The sequence below is a fragment of the Contarinia nasturtii genome, unplaced genomic scaffold (assembly GCF_009176525.2).
Source record: "Contarinia nasturtii isolate CC-2019 unplaced genomic scaffold, AAFC_CNas_1.1 Cnas_scaffold_1037, whole genome shotgun sequence".
Classification (NCBI taxonomy): domain Eukaryota; kingdom Metazoa; phylum Arthropoda; class Insecta; order Diptera; family Cecidomyiidae; genus Contarinia; species Contarinia nasturtii.
The window spans coordinates 2,099,637-2,115,022 of record NW_022198383.1 but is presented as its reverse complement, the minus strand read 5'-3'; the positions used below and the strand labels follow the sequence as shown (position 1 = coordinate 2,115,022).

At 34.5% G+C, this 15,386-nt stretch overlaps 4 protein-coding genes across 6 annotated transcripts; 1 reads left to right on the top strand and 3 right to left on the bottom strand.

The window, feature by feature from the left end:
* Positions 1–1,038: 1,038 nt before the first annotated feature.
* Positions 1,039–5,734, bottom strand: LOC116343946. The gene is made up of 2 exons (XM_031772278.1): positions 3,996–5,734; positions 1,039–3,088 (listed from the first exon to the last, which is right to left on the bottom strand). Exons 1-2 carry the CDS (start codon positions 4,071–4,073, stop codon positions 1,223–1,225), a joined length of 1,944 nt encoding a protein of 647 aa, XP_031628138.1. The 5' UTR covers positions 4,074–5,734; the 3' UTR covers positions 1,039–1,222.
* Positions 5,735–7,423: 1,689 nt separating this feature from the next.
* Positions 7,424–10,202, top strand: LOC116343941 (phospholipase D3-like). 2 transcript variants are annotated; one of them, XM_031772270.1, is made up of 8 exons: positions 7,424–7,829; positions 8,108–8,190; positions 8,260–8,424; positions 8,496–8,934; positions 9,091–9,294; positions 9,353–9,492; positions 9,557–9,722; positions 9,784–10,202. In XM_031772270.1, exons 1-8 carry the CDS (start codon positions 7,671–7,673, stop codon positions 10,060–10,062), a joined length of 1,635 nt encoding a protein of 544 aa, XP_031628130.1. In that variant the 5' UTR covers positions 7,424–7,670; the 3' UTR covers positions 10,063–10,202. The 2 variants fall into 2 exon arrangements, with proteins under 2 accessions (XP_031628130.1, XP_031628131.1); XM_031772271.1 differs by having other exon boundaries at positions 7,426–7,778.
* A 271-nt stretch (positions 10,203–10,473) lies between these two features.
* On the bottom strand, positions 10,474–13,350 carry LOC116344293. Its single transcript, XM_031772768.1, has 4 exons — positions 13,205–13,350; positions 11,629–12,626; positions 11,429–11,566; positions 10,474–11,366 (listed from the first exon to the last, which is right to left on the bottom strand). The coding sequence occupies exons 2-4, from the start codon at positions 12,609–12,611 to the stop codon at positions 10,982–10,984; spliced, it is 1,506 nt and encodes a 501-aa protein (XP_031628628.1). The 5' UTR covers positions 12,612–12,626; positions 13,205–13,350; the 3' UTR covers positions 10,474–10,981.
* Positions 13,351–14,154: 804 nt separating this feature from the next.
* LOC116344295 lies at positions 14,155–15,246 on the bottom strand. 2 transcript variants are annotated; one of them, XM_031772769.1, is made up of 6 exons: positions 14,971–15,246; positions 14,755–14,841; positions 14,664–14,692; positions 14,545–14,559; positions 14,440–14,476; positions 14,155–14,370 (listed from the first exon to the last, which is right to left on the bottom strand). In XM_031772769.1, exons 1-6 carry the CDS (start codon positions 15,194–15,196, stop codon positions 14,285–14,287), a joined length of 480 nt encoding a protein of 159 aa, XP_031628629.1. In that variant the 5' UTR covers positions 15,197–15,246; the 3' UTR covers positions 14,155–14,284. The 2 variants fall into 2 exon arrangements, with proteins under 2 accessions (XP_031628629.1, XP_031628630.1); XM_031772770.1 differs by having other exon boundaries at positions 14,545–14,563; positions 14,668–14,692.
* Between the last annotated feature and the right edge of the window lie 140 nt (positions 15,247–15,386).

The window sequence follows — 15,386 nt, the reverse complement described above, 5'->3', positions numbered from 1 at the left end:
TTATGGGTGGCACAATATATCTGATTGCTTTAGTAAAGTCTCAAATTTTAAATGTCTTTCTACATATTATTGACATAATTATTTCGAGTTATGTAAAATTGAAAATAAATGGTTTACAAAAAAATTAAGTAGTTATTTGATATTTTTAGTAGCTATTTTTTGTATCGGTTTTAGAGACTGTGAATATATGGCAAAAAATACGATAAACAATTCCCATATAACTCATTTGCGGAGTAATTTTATCGATGACGGGACTGTGCGGAGTTCAGCGGAGATAGCATGCAAATGCTGTGTGTACGAGTGCAACAGCGTTCTTTGCTGTTCATAGATTTATTTTGTCCAATCGTACATCTTAGTAGCCGTACACACAGCTAAGTTACTAATAATCTGCGTAAGAATGATACACATAGAAGTGCTGTTACCCTCGTACACACAGAGTTTGTATGTCATCTCCGCCAAACTCCACACAGTCCCGCCACCGTCAAAATTACTCCGCAAATGAATTATATGGGTTTGCTACAAATATTTCCCTTTTTCCAGCATCACGTATTGTTTTCTCCTTTTTTTTGTAAATAATTCTTCTTCTTGTATTTACATATCGAAAATTGCATTCTAATAATAAACAAAATCAAACAGTAGAATTTATGCATTTAATTATTTTTTTTTTTCATTTCATCACAGTCAAATGCCAATTGGTGCAATATTTCCACAAAAAAAAAATCTTTAATTTATATTCGCTGTCAGCGATTAATTTGGAAATGTGTAAAAAAAAATCGCACGCACTCATTCAAAACGAAAATAATTTATAATTTTAATTAAAAAAACGAAAAATAATGAAATGTCGTTGGGTACGAAATTGCCAAAAACTTACACAATTTACACTTGAAACAATTTACATTTTTTAATATAGCTTCAATTTCTATAGCTGCAAAACCAGAGTCAATTTTGAAATCGAAAATAAAAATTTCATTTTTATCCGAATTATGTGGAACATAGGGTCATTTTACTTAATGCTTTAATGACTATAGAATAATGGTATTGACTAAAATATGAGTGCTTTTTATTTAAGACAATTTTCTTAAATGATAAATAATGGAAAGTACAATAGCTGAAATGCTTACAGGTCTTTTAAATGTTTTCACACAGAATGTATGGCTAGTGTTTAAATTTCGTGTTTTGTCTTCCATATTTTTAGCTGTAGTGCATAAATTTCGCTCGAAATTTAAACTTGATTGGATTTATTGACAATGGCATAATTCAAACCGTTGAATTTGCGATGATTAATGAGATCGTCAACGCTGCTTGACGATGATGCTGTTGCGATGCCGACGGCATCGCATTGTAGCATTTGTGGTGATTTCGGCGATATATTATTGTTTGTGCCGGGTTTTCGAAGTACACCATATCCAATGTGACTGTCGTCGGCCAAACGATATGCTTTTGGTTCGACATTTGTATTCACACAATTTGTAATCGTTGCACAATCGCCAATTATTTCATAATCATTCGATGATAACGGTTGCGATGTTTGTTTCTTATACGCCGGCGTTGTAATTGTAACAATGGTTCGATAATCACTTGCTGGATTTCGTTTTTTAGGTGCAAAATGATCAAGTGTATCGTATTCAATGTCTTTTTTCTTCATCGACAACTCCTCGGCATCATGATATGCAACCGTTATTGGTATTCTACGCGTTGAAGTAAACTCCTTCTGGGACTGAGAACGTTGCCACACAAAATCGGTAAAATCATCATCGGCTGTGCACAAATTTTCCGTATGCTTAACATCACTCACTCCCATTGTTTTCCATGCGCTTGTTATATTTTCGATGCGTTCGTAATTGCGATCGTCTTGCATACTTTCATAGCGTGCCGGTATTCGAGGCGGTTGATCAACGACCGGAGAATGAACCGGTGATTTCATTGAATTGCCAACGCCATTGCTTGGGATCGGTGATGTTGGCAATGGTGGCGGTGGTGGTGATGATTTAAGTGTGATCGATGTTGGTTTTGAATGATCGTTGGTGCCACTTTGGGCCAACGAAACTGGTTCATAATCTTGATACTTGGATGATTTCGGTGATGGTTTTGGCGGTACATCTGCCCTATGTTTGCCATTATTTTCAGAGGAGCCAGGAAGTGACTTTCGCGGTGGTTTGCATGGTGTTATCTTCATAATTGTTGGCGGTATACTTGATGATGTTGTCGTTGTGCTCATCGACATATTGTTCAATGAATCGGTCGACGATAGAAAACCGTGCAGCAAATGACTGTTTTGACTTTGACTATTGTCGCCGTAGCTTTGATTCGGTGACGGTGGTAGGGGTGAACGCGAACCGGCCTCCATCGATAGAGCAGCAGTAAATTGATGTTCACCACAATCCAAACTACCGATGCCATTTTCACCGTTAATCAGTTTTTTCATTGATTTCATTTTGGCACCCATGCATCGAAACACTTCATGCGGATTTGTATGCTGAAATTTAAATTCACCTTCGCCCGTATCACATTTTCGTCCCGCTTCGAATGTAAATTTACCATCACGATAGCCATACTTGCGAATATATCGATATGGCCACTGTGTAACTAATGTCACCCCGTTTACTTCTAAATATTTTAATTGAATTTCCGTAGCTGTCAATTGTAGTGTAAATGTTGTTGGAATTGGTTTATCATTTTCAATATGCAACGCTTTTTCAATGGAATATTTAAGATTTGTTGCATCAGCGGTTTGTAAAATAACCGTGAATATACCATCCGAATACGAGGTACAATAGAGATCATTTTCTTCTTCACGCGCCGAATTGGTGCGCACCATTGTATTCGCTTTGTCTTTGAATGCGACATTTTGTAATGCTTCTATCCATCGTTTCAGATCGGTTTCGTTAAGCGCAAACAAGGTCAATGTGTCATTTGTCTTTTTTACGATATTTATTTGATTGGCTGGTGGTGGTTCTTGGGTGATTTTTACACAATTTTCCAATGTTATGATTCTCGGATTTTTATCATCTTCTTTGTCCAATATCTCCAAACGTTCGATACCCTGATGACTGGCCCGAAATAGAACGCATTGCTTTTGCAGCGATTTCTGAAAGAAAAAAAAAAGAATCGTATTATTAGAATATGTAGAAACTTTATGTAGAATTTTGTAGTCAAAATTTTATGTGGCCGAAATAAGAAATAAATTACATGCAAATATGCCTAAAATCACCGCACATGTATCATTTGTCTTTTTGATCACCCTGTGATGCTATTTCCTCTCTGATTTTTGACATTATACGTTTTGCAAGCGTTCACCGCTTTTGAAAACATACATATGGACTTTCACTCACATTGAGAGAATTGAGAGAAGGCAAAATATAAAAAAACAAACAAAAGTCTACATACATGGATTTGGACCTATGGTGAACAACAAAGTGTCCAATACACACGCTCACACATACCATATATGTGTGTATAAGTATATTCATACATGCACACTCTTCTGCTGCAAAAAATAAAATAAAGGAACGGGCCAACAACAATAGCATCATATGAACAAAAAAACATACTCATACAGAGAGATCGAGCGAAAGAGAATTGCGAGAAGAAAAACGAAGTTGTGAAATTAAAATGTACACGTCAAAGATATATCGTTGGAAAAGGAAACGAAACGACTAAATGGATAAATCATGTACCTATATTGAAAATTGGGATTTTCCATGTAATTAGAACCTTTTTGTAAAAATGAAACGACAAAATTGGGCAGACAATTATAGGCTAATGCCTACAAACACGAAATGTGACACTAAAACAAACTTCACACTGAATTGGATGATTTTTTTTGTTATTGTAAAATGCTCAAGCTATTATCGTCACGAATAAGAGATCTGCGATCTTATCAATGTTATCATATTTGCGTAAAAATGAACAAATGGGTGATCTCACTTCGACTCAACTAGTTTTTTCGTTGCTGTTTCCAAACTCATACTCATAAATATATTATTTTCAATTACCTTTTTTGAAATGAGATTGAATGATGAGAACGATGATTGTGGTACGATTAAAGTACCTTTCAAGATGGGAATTTCCATTGTTTTTAAAATGAAGAAAATATCACAACTATTTGCACATGAGTCCACAATTGGTTGATGAGGGCATCGGCACTCAAATTTCGATCGAATTAATTGCCGTTTTATTTGTTAAATTATTATGTCACTTTCGAATTCTAGAACATTTGAAATGTCGTGGTCAAACGACGAAACACTGTTTATATCGCGCGCGCGTAACAATGCTCAAGACACATATGCGGTGTATTCCAAAATAATAGTTGATCGTTTGTTTTCATTAATTATATAGTTTGCACACACAATCTCTCACTCTCATATACACGCACCAAGTCGCTTAAGTCGTAGCTGCATTTAAATGCCGTTCTTTTTCGAACAAATACTTTGTGTTTCAATAATAAAGGCAATGGCCATTTTGGTTAAGTTGAATTGCAATAAAAGAAAATATACATATACTTTTTTTTCTTGTTCGGTATCGTTGAGCACATCGACCATTTAAAAGGTTTAACAAGGCACAATACAAAAGAAATATGGCACGGGTGAAAAATAACGAAAGATTAAATTTATGAATGCATATACGCAAATTGACCTGCCAGCCACCCAAAAAAGGCAAACACACCACAAGTCAAAGAGGAAGAAAAAAAAGACACACACAAACGATACATAAAATTAATTTTGCATTTGAGTGTTTCGACTTTTCTCTTTCTACGTTTGCTGTTGCTGCTGCTGTCACTTTTGTGTGCCTGCTATTTGGCGTGTGTGTAAAAAATTCGTCGTTTCGGTGTTCGGTCTTTGTATGTTGTGTAGCTGTTTTTCTTTTCTCTTCGTTCGTTCGTTCGTTGTCGTTCTTGTTGTCGTTGATGTGCTTTTTTTTATTTGTGTCTCGTTCGTTTTTTTCTCTCTTTCTATTGCGTTGTTTGGCCGTATTTTTGCTCAGTTTTTCTTCAATGCGTATATAATTTCACATGTAATACGTTTTTTTTCTCTAGTTTTTGCTTCGTCTTTTCATTTCTGTGCATACACACAGATCGAGAGACACAAACACACATGCACATTCAACACTGCGATCGATTTATTGGTTTCTCTTTGCATTCACTCCAGTAGGTGATTTAGCACTTGGCTTTGTTCGCATCAGTCAAAATATTTGCCCATCAACATATACGCAAAGAAGCTAATTATGTATTTGATATTGAACTTAGTTAGTTAAAAAAAAATTAATTACACTACAGTTCATGCATATGGACACCGATTAGAATAAACAACATTGGCAACACAAATATTTCGATTGTGAAATGGCATAAAACAAACGATCATATGTATGTGCGTTGCCAGTGTACACACGAAATTGCGCTTATCGTTTTTAAATATAATCAACCGAAAAATGCACCAAACGCCAGTTCAAAATAAGAATTCTTTATTGTTATAGCTAGTGTTGAGCAGCGCCTTTGCTTCTTTCGATGTTTATTAATTCTCATTTGGCTTATTATTTGTTATGTATGTTCTTTTCCAGTTTTGACTCGCTTCAAATTTCCCTATTTTATGTTTCACTATTATTTTTATTTTACTTCAAGCCATCATCGTTCGATCTGGTATACGCGGGAGTGTTATTACAACGACACTTGTACCGATTTTATACTTGTTCAAGCTCTCTATTTAAACCTCTAGCACACATTCAACTCGATATGAACACGATCGAAATCGAAATGTACGACTTATCTGGTTCTACAGACACTATACTCCACAGCACCATACTCCATCGCATGTCGTTCTCTCTTTCTTTTCCATTTTCGCTAACATGTGTAAGTATTTACATTTACACACATATGTAGTGATTGTCACAGTGATCGGTTGGTTGAATGTGTGTTACACTGGTTGAATACACTGTTCGAAATTCGAAACATTCTTAAATTGATTTGATCATGTGTGATCTGGCGTAACGCAGATTTGTTGCTTTTTCCTCTATTATTTAATCAGCGCTTTCAGTTCGGCGAAGTGACAACTTTCCATTGACCCTTGACGAAACGGATAATAATTGTGTCAATTTCAAAAACCATCTTTTTCCAGTGAATTCTATTATTATTGAAACATGTCACACAATAGAGAATGTACGTATTCAAATTATAGCTATCATTTCGATTTAAATGTAGTATGATTCATCAACAGAACAGAATATATTCTGTTCCGGGCCTATTGTTTCAAACTTGGATGCATTTATTACATGCTCAGACGACACGGTCAGTTACATAATAAAAGAATACACGATAAGAACATGAATCACGCATCGTTTTATCGCGACAATTGTGGGTGAGGAAGAGCGAGACATTGGAATGTTGCATTCAATTTTCGATTAAATTGATACACATACCTACAGGTAACTATACCAAACAAATTTTTTTCTCAAGTTTCACGACATTGAAGAAGACAGTACAAGCGAGTTTATATCTGAAAAAATGTTAACATCTTCCGATAAAACACATTTAGGACTATAAAAGGTAGACAAAAAACAGTCACAAATAGAATATGAGAGAAAAAAAGATCGAAAAGGGATGAGCGCAGTCTTTTATTGATTAGAAATTATCATTTGTTACAAACGGCTTTGACGAAACATGTTCTTATCAAAAAGGTTAATTAATTTGTTAATTTTGATAATAAATGTGTAAGAATGTTTTTCAATGAATCGTGAAAGAGACTCTATCTGAATCAATTCAAAATCAACTAAATGGACATTTGATAAGGTTCCAAGTGCTAAAAAACTAGGTCACTGTCTGCTTTGTTTATGCCAAATATTCTTTGTTCAGAACGATAAAAATGTACCGTGGTTATTCACCATTCCGAAGCCAAAAACTGTCCATAATGGTACAAGTAATTTATTTGTGTGTCAACCAAGCTAAATTCATGTGTATTTCTAAATTCATGTGTATGTGTCGAGGAAAAAATGTCCGAGATTTTATCGAGTGTCAATGTCAATTGAAAACGCTACAAAATAAATAGCATTCAAAACATATGTTCAGAAAATTTGTTTCATATTCGCTTTACATAAATAAAAAATGATATCAAACAATGCACTGTTTATCTAGTGTCATAAACGTAAACTGAAATATTCAAAGTGATAAGTGTGAGTGAAATCGATGTAAACACAGCAATTTTGCTCAAAAAATCCACTCAAAGCGATAAAAATAAATGATCTCCATTTGGGAGAAAAAGAGTAAGAACACTAAAACTAAAAAAAGACAACAATAGAGTGTCGACTCACAATGGTTGTGCAACACACCGGGCATTGATGTGTATAGAAATTGAACTCATAGTCACACAACACTTTAGTTGCATATTGACGTCGTGACAATTCGTACGATGTTATTTTAGCCAGTACACACATTTAAATTTGCAAAATTTAAGAATTTTAGTTGACATTTCGTTCTTTTGAAATTAAAAATTGTGTTCAAAGATATTTTTTCGTATTTTTTTTTACTCAAAACTATCAAAATAATAGACTTCCAGTGAATTTTAAATTTTAAGCAAAGAAGAAATGAGTTTGAAAAGAATTTAGAATTTTCGATTTGTATGCTATTCATTCCATCGCAGTGAAACACTCTTTATTCTTGAGACTTTCAATTGTTTCAAATCATGAAAATAACATCGTACCATTCGACTAAACCTACGAAAAAATTTCAAGAAACAAAATGCTCGACTCCGAAAAAAGTCAGCTCATGTAGACGACAGAGCGTCATTGAGGTGTGTTTCAAATTCCAAGTTTTTTGCTCGTTTTTGTTCATTTTACACCGAGTACGTTTTTTGCATTACCCTCTGCACATTTTGCTTTGTTCTTGTATTATTATTTTCATTAAATCAATTTATAAAAAGCATTTAGCTCAAAACATATTGAACGCGATTGTGACAAGAAAATATTATGATAAAAACAATATTTCGCAAATGAATTCCTGGATAATTTATTGCTGAGGCGATAAATGAGCAAGAATTGCGAGTTATGTGGAAATATATGAAAATAGATTTATTATATATGATATTTTTTACTTTCTTTTTTTTTACTTGTGTATAACCAGGCTGCCAAACTAAAAATTCCCGTAACATCTGAAAACGATGAGTTTGATCTATGGGATCATAACAGAGGTTTGGGTAAAAATAGGTACGTAAAATATTAAGTAATAATAATAATGTTAATAGATGAATAAATGTCTTTTGTGTCATCTGCTAGGAAACCACGCACGTGTTGGTCGCCAGTGCTCATTCTCACCGTCATTGTGATGCTTGTGATGATATCGCTATTCCTTCCAAATGGTGCATTAACCGCTTTCAAGGATAAAATATTTGGTCATCAAGTGAATGAAGTAGAGCCAAACATATGCTTAAGCTCATGCAAGTAAGAATAATTTGGATCACCATTTTGTTTTTCAAAAAATGATTTAATTTGACTTTTTCCCTTTCAAATAGTATCGAATTGGTTGAAAGTATTCCCGAGGGTTTGGTTTATCCCGACAAAAGTCCTTTATTTCAGTCAACATACAAAGCTTGGAATCGCCTCATTGGATTGGCCAATAAAACAATAAACATTGGTTCATTTTATTGGACACTACGCGGAGCGGACTTTTACAATCATTCGTCTGCGTGGCAAGGTGAAAGTATTTTCCAGAATCTATTGTTGGCTGGCACAAAAACTGGCATCAAAATTCGTATTGCACAAAGTCAACCGTCAAATGTTTCACCAAATTTGGACACCGAAATATTGATAAAGCAGAAAGCAGCTGAAGTTCGTTCGTTAGACTTTCCAAAATTAGTTGGTGGTGGTGTACTGCATACCAAACTATGGATCGTCGATGGGAAGCATATGTATGTTGGAAGTGCCAACATGGATTGGAGATCACTAACTCAGGTTTGACTAGTCGAACATTATGTGAAACATTCATTCATTTGTTGTTCGAAAAAGGGCGCTGAACGACACTCGAATGAGTTACTGTTATCAATTAAAAAAAATTATCACTAATTTGTAAATTCTCTTTTCGCTCATTCTGACTCGTATTTTGTATAGGTTAAAGAGCTTGGAGTATTGATAACCGATTGCTCGTGCCTCGTTGATGACGTTTCAAAGATTTTCAATGTATACTGGGATATGGGCAAAAAGAATGCAAAAATTCCACAAAATTGGCCAATCGAGTACAGTACAAAGATAAATGCTTCGAATCCAGTTCCAGTCGATTTCAATAATCAATATAAAATGAACACATTTTTTTCGGTAAGGCAACCAGCTTTTTTTTACTCCTGAATCATCCACTAATCGGTAATTATTTCAGAGTTCACCGCCACCAATGAGCCCCGACGGTAGATCACAGGACATCGATGCCATTGTAAATGTGATTCAAAACGCTGAACAATTCATTCATATCTCGGTGATGGACTATTTACCCATGTTTGAATATACGGCAAGACCGAAGTACGTTTAGTCAATATTTTCTCAAAAAAAATCCCATTTCATTTGATTCGAATTGTTTTTGTAGATTTTGGCCAATAATCGACGATGCACTGCGTGCGGCTGCAATTGAAAGACGTGTGTCGGTGAAGCTATTGATTTCATGGTGGAAACATTCAAGACCAGCTCAAGATTTCTTCTTGAATTCACTGAAGGTCATTTCGAACTCATATCGTGGTGTTGACATTCAAGTGGTAAGATTCTGTCAAAATTGAATTACTTTCAAAGGGTAAAATGTGTCCGATGCCATTTCAGAGACGATTCATTTGCCCGGCGACAGATGATCAATCACAAATTCCATTTGGACGCGTCAATCACAATAAGTACATGGTGACTGATAATACGGCTTATATTGGAACATCAAATTGGTCGGCCGACTATTTCGTCGATACGGCTGGCATTGGATTAGTAATGGAGGAAAGATCAGACAGAAATGAGACTGTGCAGTCGATACGCAGAGATTTAGCCAGTGTGTTTGAACGAGACTGGAATAGTGCGTATGCTGTTGAACTGAAAATACCACCGACAGATTAGATACACATGTACCTGTACTACATGACCATTTATTATAATCTCATTCGTCATTTTTATATCATGATTCGTATTTAAATTATCATTCAACTCAATTTTTTCAGTCACAACATTTATATTTCAACTTTGTATAATTTGTTAAATTGTGTGTTTTTCTTTTGAATTTTCATGTTGAAAATTCAATTAATTTTGATGATAATAAAAAAATAATTCAGGTTCCCAATACTACTAATTGTATTTTAAAATTTGACTACATCTCAGTAGAAAATTCAGAATCTAAATCTTGCCAAAAACTTCACCACACCCTGAGATGAACACCTAGTAATGTATTAATTTTGAATGAGCTTTGTGAGCTTGAGATATTGCTTGCACCTTGTGTCTTCCATTGTTCTTCCCTCTAAAAATGTATTCGAAACAATATTTTTGTCTTCAAGTTTTCGCTTTTATTAAATCTCATTTACAATGAGGCAGAGGTACATTTTTCAATTTGGATCGTTTAATATTTTTAATATCAATATATAAATATTCAAAAGTCGTTTCCTATATATTTATGTTTCCTGTATGTTTCAATATTTTCGAATTTTTTTTTTCCCTCGGTGGTTCCACCCATTTTCTATGACGATTTTGATCAATTTTTAGAAAAAAATATCTCATGAGATCGTTTCTTAGAAACAAATTTTGATTTTTGATTGATCTACAATTTAATGACGAAAATAAATATATAAAAAGAAAAAAGAAAAAACATGAAATTTGTTCTAAACAATTGGATAACAATAACATGTGAACAAAATGAATTCATTTGTAAACGTACAGAACATAAATGATTGTTTTATATGGTTAGGTAATCTTGCGACATCGAATCAAAATAACAAAACCAAAATATACAATTTGATCAATGATGAAATCAATACAATTGAAAGGATTATGGCGACTGATCAGTTTTGGCCTTTGATTTGAGTGTGATGATGGCTGGCTTGTACGTTCGCATCGACAGGTCTTCAAAACATTTTTCGACAATTCCTCCATCGATACAAATAGTCAACGGCTCATCCGGATTGATTTCCTTTCGAATTTTCACCAATCTCTTATAGAATGCTGCCGAAAATGACGTTACCTTACAGTCGATATTCAAACAGCGTAAGTTTCGAGCCTTTTTAGTCAAAGAGACGATCGGAGCTTGTTTCATCGAACTTGATCGGATCTTGTTTTTTTTCGGACCAACGTCAAAAGTGCACTCCTTCAATCCAGTGAGATGCTCAGCCATTTGATCCATCAACTGTGAGTTGGCTTCATCATAATCCACTAGTCTAAAAAAAAACAAGCGAAAAATTAATTTGAATTGTCGTCAATTGTTTGAAATGTTACCAACCTAAGTGAATTCACATTTTTGAGCTGGCGCAATTGCGTAACATCGATCGGATCGATTATACTCTGTTTCGGGCCACCAGTCGACAATTCCAAGTGTTTGATTGTATTCGATTTGGCCAAAATGCGAAATATTTCACCGCTGAAATGAAAGCCAAATCATAAAATCGACAAAAAAAGAGAAAAAGGTAAATTTAACAATACCAATTGTTGAAGTTCGGCGCACTTGATTTCAAGCGAAATTCCTTCAAGTTGGTGAATGCATTCAGGTGCTTCCATTTTTCCCGAATGCCTACCGTGTTCCAGTTGTTGTTGTTGTTGTCAACCATTGTATTTTCCACCACACCAATACGCTGAACCATCGGTACATAGCGTGACAATTCAACCATAACCGTCTCACGATTGTGACCAAGGTATTCGAAATTTGTCAAAGCGATCGGTTTGCTAGCGAGGTATGTCTTCAAATGATTGATCGATTCGGTGAACCATGGGTGTGCCGTAAACCAGTTGGTTTGAAACATACATATGTGCAAATTTTGCAAATTGGGAAAGTTTTCCTTAGAAAGCCAATCGCCAACGATATGCATACAGTGTAAATTTAATTCGCGGAGATTTTGCTTTGGAATCCATTTCATGAAATCGTCGAAATATTGTGGGCCGTGTGGCCAAGTCGATTGAGAAATTTGAAATGTTTGCAGTTCGGTAAAAAACGGTCGTACGGCGTCTAAAAGTGCTGGTTCAACGAACATAATGCAATTATGAAAACCGGCCAAGCTCAATTGTTGTAATTTTCCAGGCGTACAATATTCCTTGATCAAGTGCAAGAATTCAGCCAGCGGTGAACAGCCGGGACGTACCCATTGAATGTCATTTGCCGCGAACTCGATTCGAGTCATCGATTTGCCAAACAATTTGAACACCTTTTGAATCGAAATAGTTGGTGATAGTTCACCAAATCGTATGGTTTTCAATGGAATCACATGGTCTGTGATGAGATTTTTGTATCGTTCACCGGTTTTGCACACTGACATCAGACTGATGATGTCTAAATAGTCGAATACACTCATTAAACAGTCATTGTTTACATCAGCCATCAACAAGTTCGATGTAACCAAAGGTAGTTTTTTTATACTTTTGACGCGAACACCCTTCCTTTTCGTCTTCGGTGACTCGACGCGTTTTACCATATTGACTGATTTTATCTGTAAATAAAAGCAAACGTCGAATTTTAGTGAATTGCTTTCACACCGATGCTTGGCGGCATCAAGTTGATGCGACAACAAAACAACGGTTAATTTATTTAAAAAAAAACTATTGAAGTTGCCGAAATGCCGTAACTAAAAATGAAAAAAAAAAAAAATGCAAGAGAAAATTTACGACGTGAAAGTTCCCTCATCACTACAAGGCGATGTATTAATTGCAAAATTACATAGTATACAAATGCACGTTGCCGCATCCAATAAATTGTGGTTATGTTTTAATATTGTTTAAGCGCAAAAAAAGTGTGCAACATTAGTATGAAGTGCGAATGTTTTTATCAATGAAAAAAACATTGTTGAACAATTGCACAATTGACGATTTAGATTTTGATTCAATTACAATTCATATTGTTATTTACCCGATAAAACAAACATTTTATTTCATCTCTTCGATTTCTTGTTTCTTTATGCAAATTTATAGGAATCATTTAACGTTCGCAGAAAAAGCATCAAAACTAGTATAGTATTTGTTGATTTGCAAATCACAAGAATGTCATTTACAAAATGTGAAAAACACTTACCCTTTTTCGTATCAAATGATAATTGTGTTTACGGTTTCGTTGCCTTCGTGACTTCGTTCTTAACTGATTGACGACTCACATGAAATTGTGTTGACACCACGACATTTTTGCCAACGATGTGCCAATTGCTATATTGTGCACACCTCAGAGCATTAGAATGAAAGAAAAGATGCTGTAACATTATGACGAGAGTGCAAAGACAAAACGACGCCGCGCGCACACAATCAAAATATGTTAATAGCGAGCCTGTTGCGCATTTGTCTCGGTAAATTCGGATGCATAACACTTGAGACACCGACTTGATGAAAATATCGTTTGTTTATCTCGAGTTCACCGCACATTCATCGTAAACATTCTTGGGCATGGTTTTGGAATTGAAAAATTGAAACGATGCACTTTATGAAACGTTCACAGATTGCTGGGAAGATGCTTTTTGAATGACTTGAAGGAAGATGACTGGAATCTTGTTAGAATCTTGTAACATTATGATTGGCATCTTTTGAATGATCAAGAGGCAGTATGAAATCCAATCATATTTTTTTTAACCAACCATTTCTGAAGATAAAATAAGCTTGAGTATCATTTATCATCGTGTCGTTTTGATTGAAATAATCACAAGCTATGCAGTTTGTGTCTTTGATCGTGCAACTTGATAGTGAGTATGCAATCGGACATTTCATCGGTTGGTGTCACAAAGTGGTATAATTAAAAGATGATAAGTTGCTTATCAATTGTACTTTGATGCAATGTGATGCAATTCCGATGATGCAAAACTCTTGATATCAAATGAAATTCCGTCCAATTTTGTACTTTTTATAGATAATAATATTTCTCATAAATGATATCGATCTTCATGAATTTCTTAAAGTTAGAAATATGTCATAATTGGTAGAGTCAAGTAAACTTTTGGTTTAAATTATTGCGATGATGTGGAAATGAAAGGAAAACTATCAAATTGTGATATATTTTGAAATCCAAATGTTTTAGTTTTATTCAAATTCGAATTGCATATGAAAGTTCCATAATGAAACGACAAGTACACTTGACATTTCGAAGTTGGATGAAGTAAAAGTAGTTATTTCAATAACCGTAAATTTCTGCATTGTATTTGAAGTAAAGAGTTTGATTTCCTTCAATGACAACGGTGATTTGACGTTGTCCAATGCCTAAATTCAAAAAAAAAAAAACACTGTATTGTAAAAAAAGAATGAGATCCAAATAAATCCGTAAAATACCGCCAGATGTTACATAACCGCGACCAATGTTTGTGCTCTGAAATGGAAATTTGTCAATTGAACATTTTGGTTGTTTTTGCTTGATTTAAATGATGAATTATTTACCTGTTCAACAATAACCTGATTCGGAGCAGAAAACATGAATTGAATGAAAAAAAAGGAAAATGAAATATTAGAAAATGTTGATGTCAAATTATAATGAGAAATTTTGTGCGTTAACATACCTGAAGATATGTAACTATTGAACCAATTCCTGAAAAAATACACTCAGAAGTCAAATCATATTGTTTGGGATGAATGTTTGAATTATTTTACCTGTTTTTGGATAATTCAAAGTGAGTTTAATATCTTGAGCGGAGGTCCATGAATTACTGCCCGCCGCTGTGGCAACCAAACGATCTCCTGATTTTTTCAAAAATTTTGAACATTAAGAAAACTTGAATTTTATTTGCTTTTTTGTTTTCTATTTAAATGATCACTAGACTCTTTCTTGTCTCTTGTATGAATTCAGACTTTTTTCAGATTACTCACCAGCAATGCGATTGCCTAGTCGATAGTTAATTTGAAGTTTTGTTGATTCATTATCAGACAGTTTTTCTTTAATTAATGGGTATAAAGCCACAACTGCTTTGTCCTCATTCCAAAGTGTACTCAGATCTTGAACAATGTTCGAGTCAAGACTTTCGGCTGAAAATTCTGACGAATTCATAGCAATGGCCAAAATCAAACACACGGTGAATGCTCCTAAGCGACCCATTTTATTGATGCACTTTCAATCTCAATATTAAAAACGTAAACTGATTTTTGTTCGGACAGCAATTGGCTTTTATAGTAGCTATTAAATGGTGTTATCTCATACGATATCTTTCACATGATTGCTGATTTCATTTATTTATCTAGACCCGTGCACTTTACGCAATTTAATTTTGAAATTGATTCATCCATAT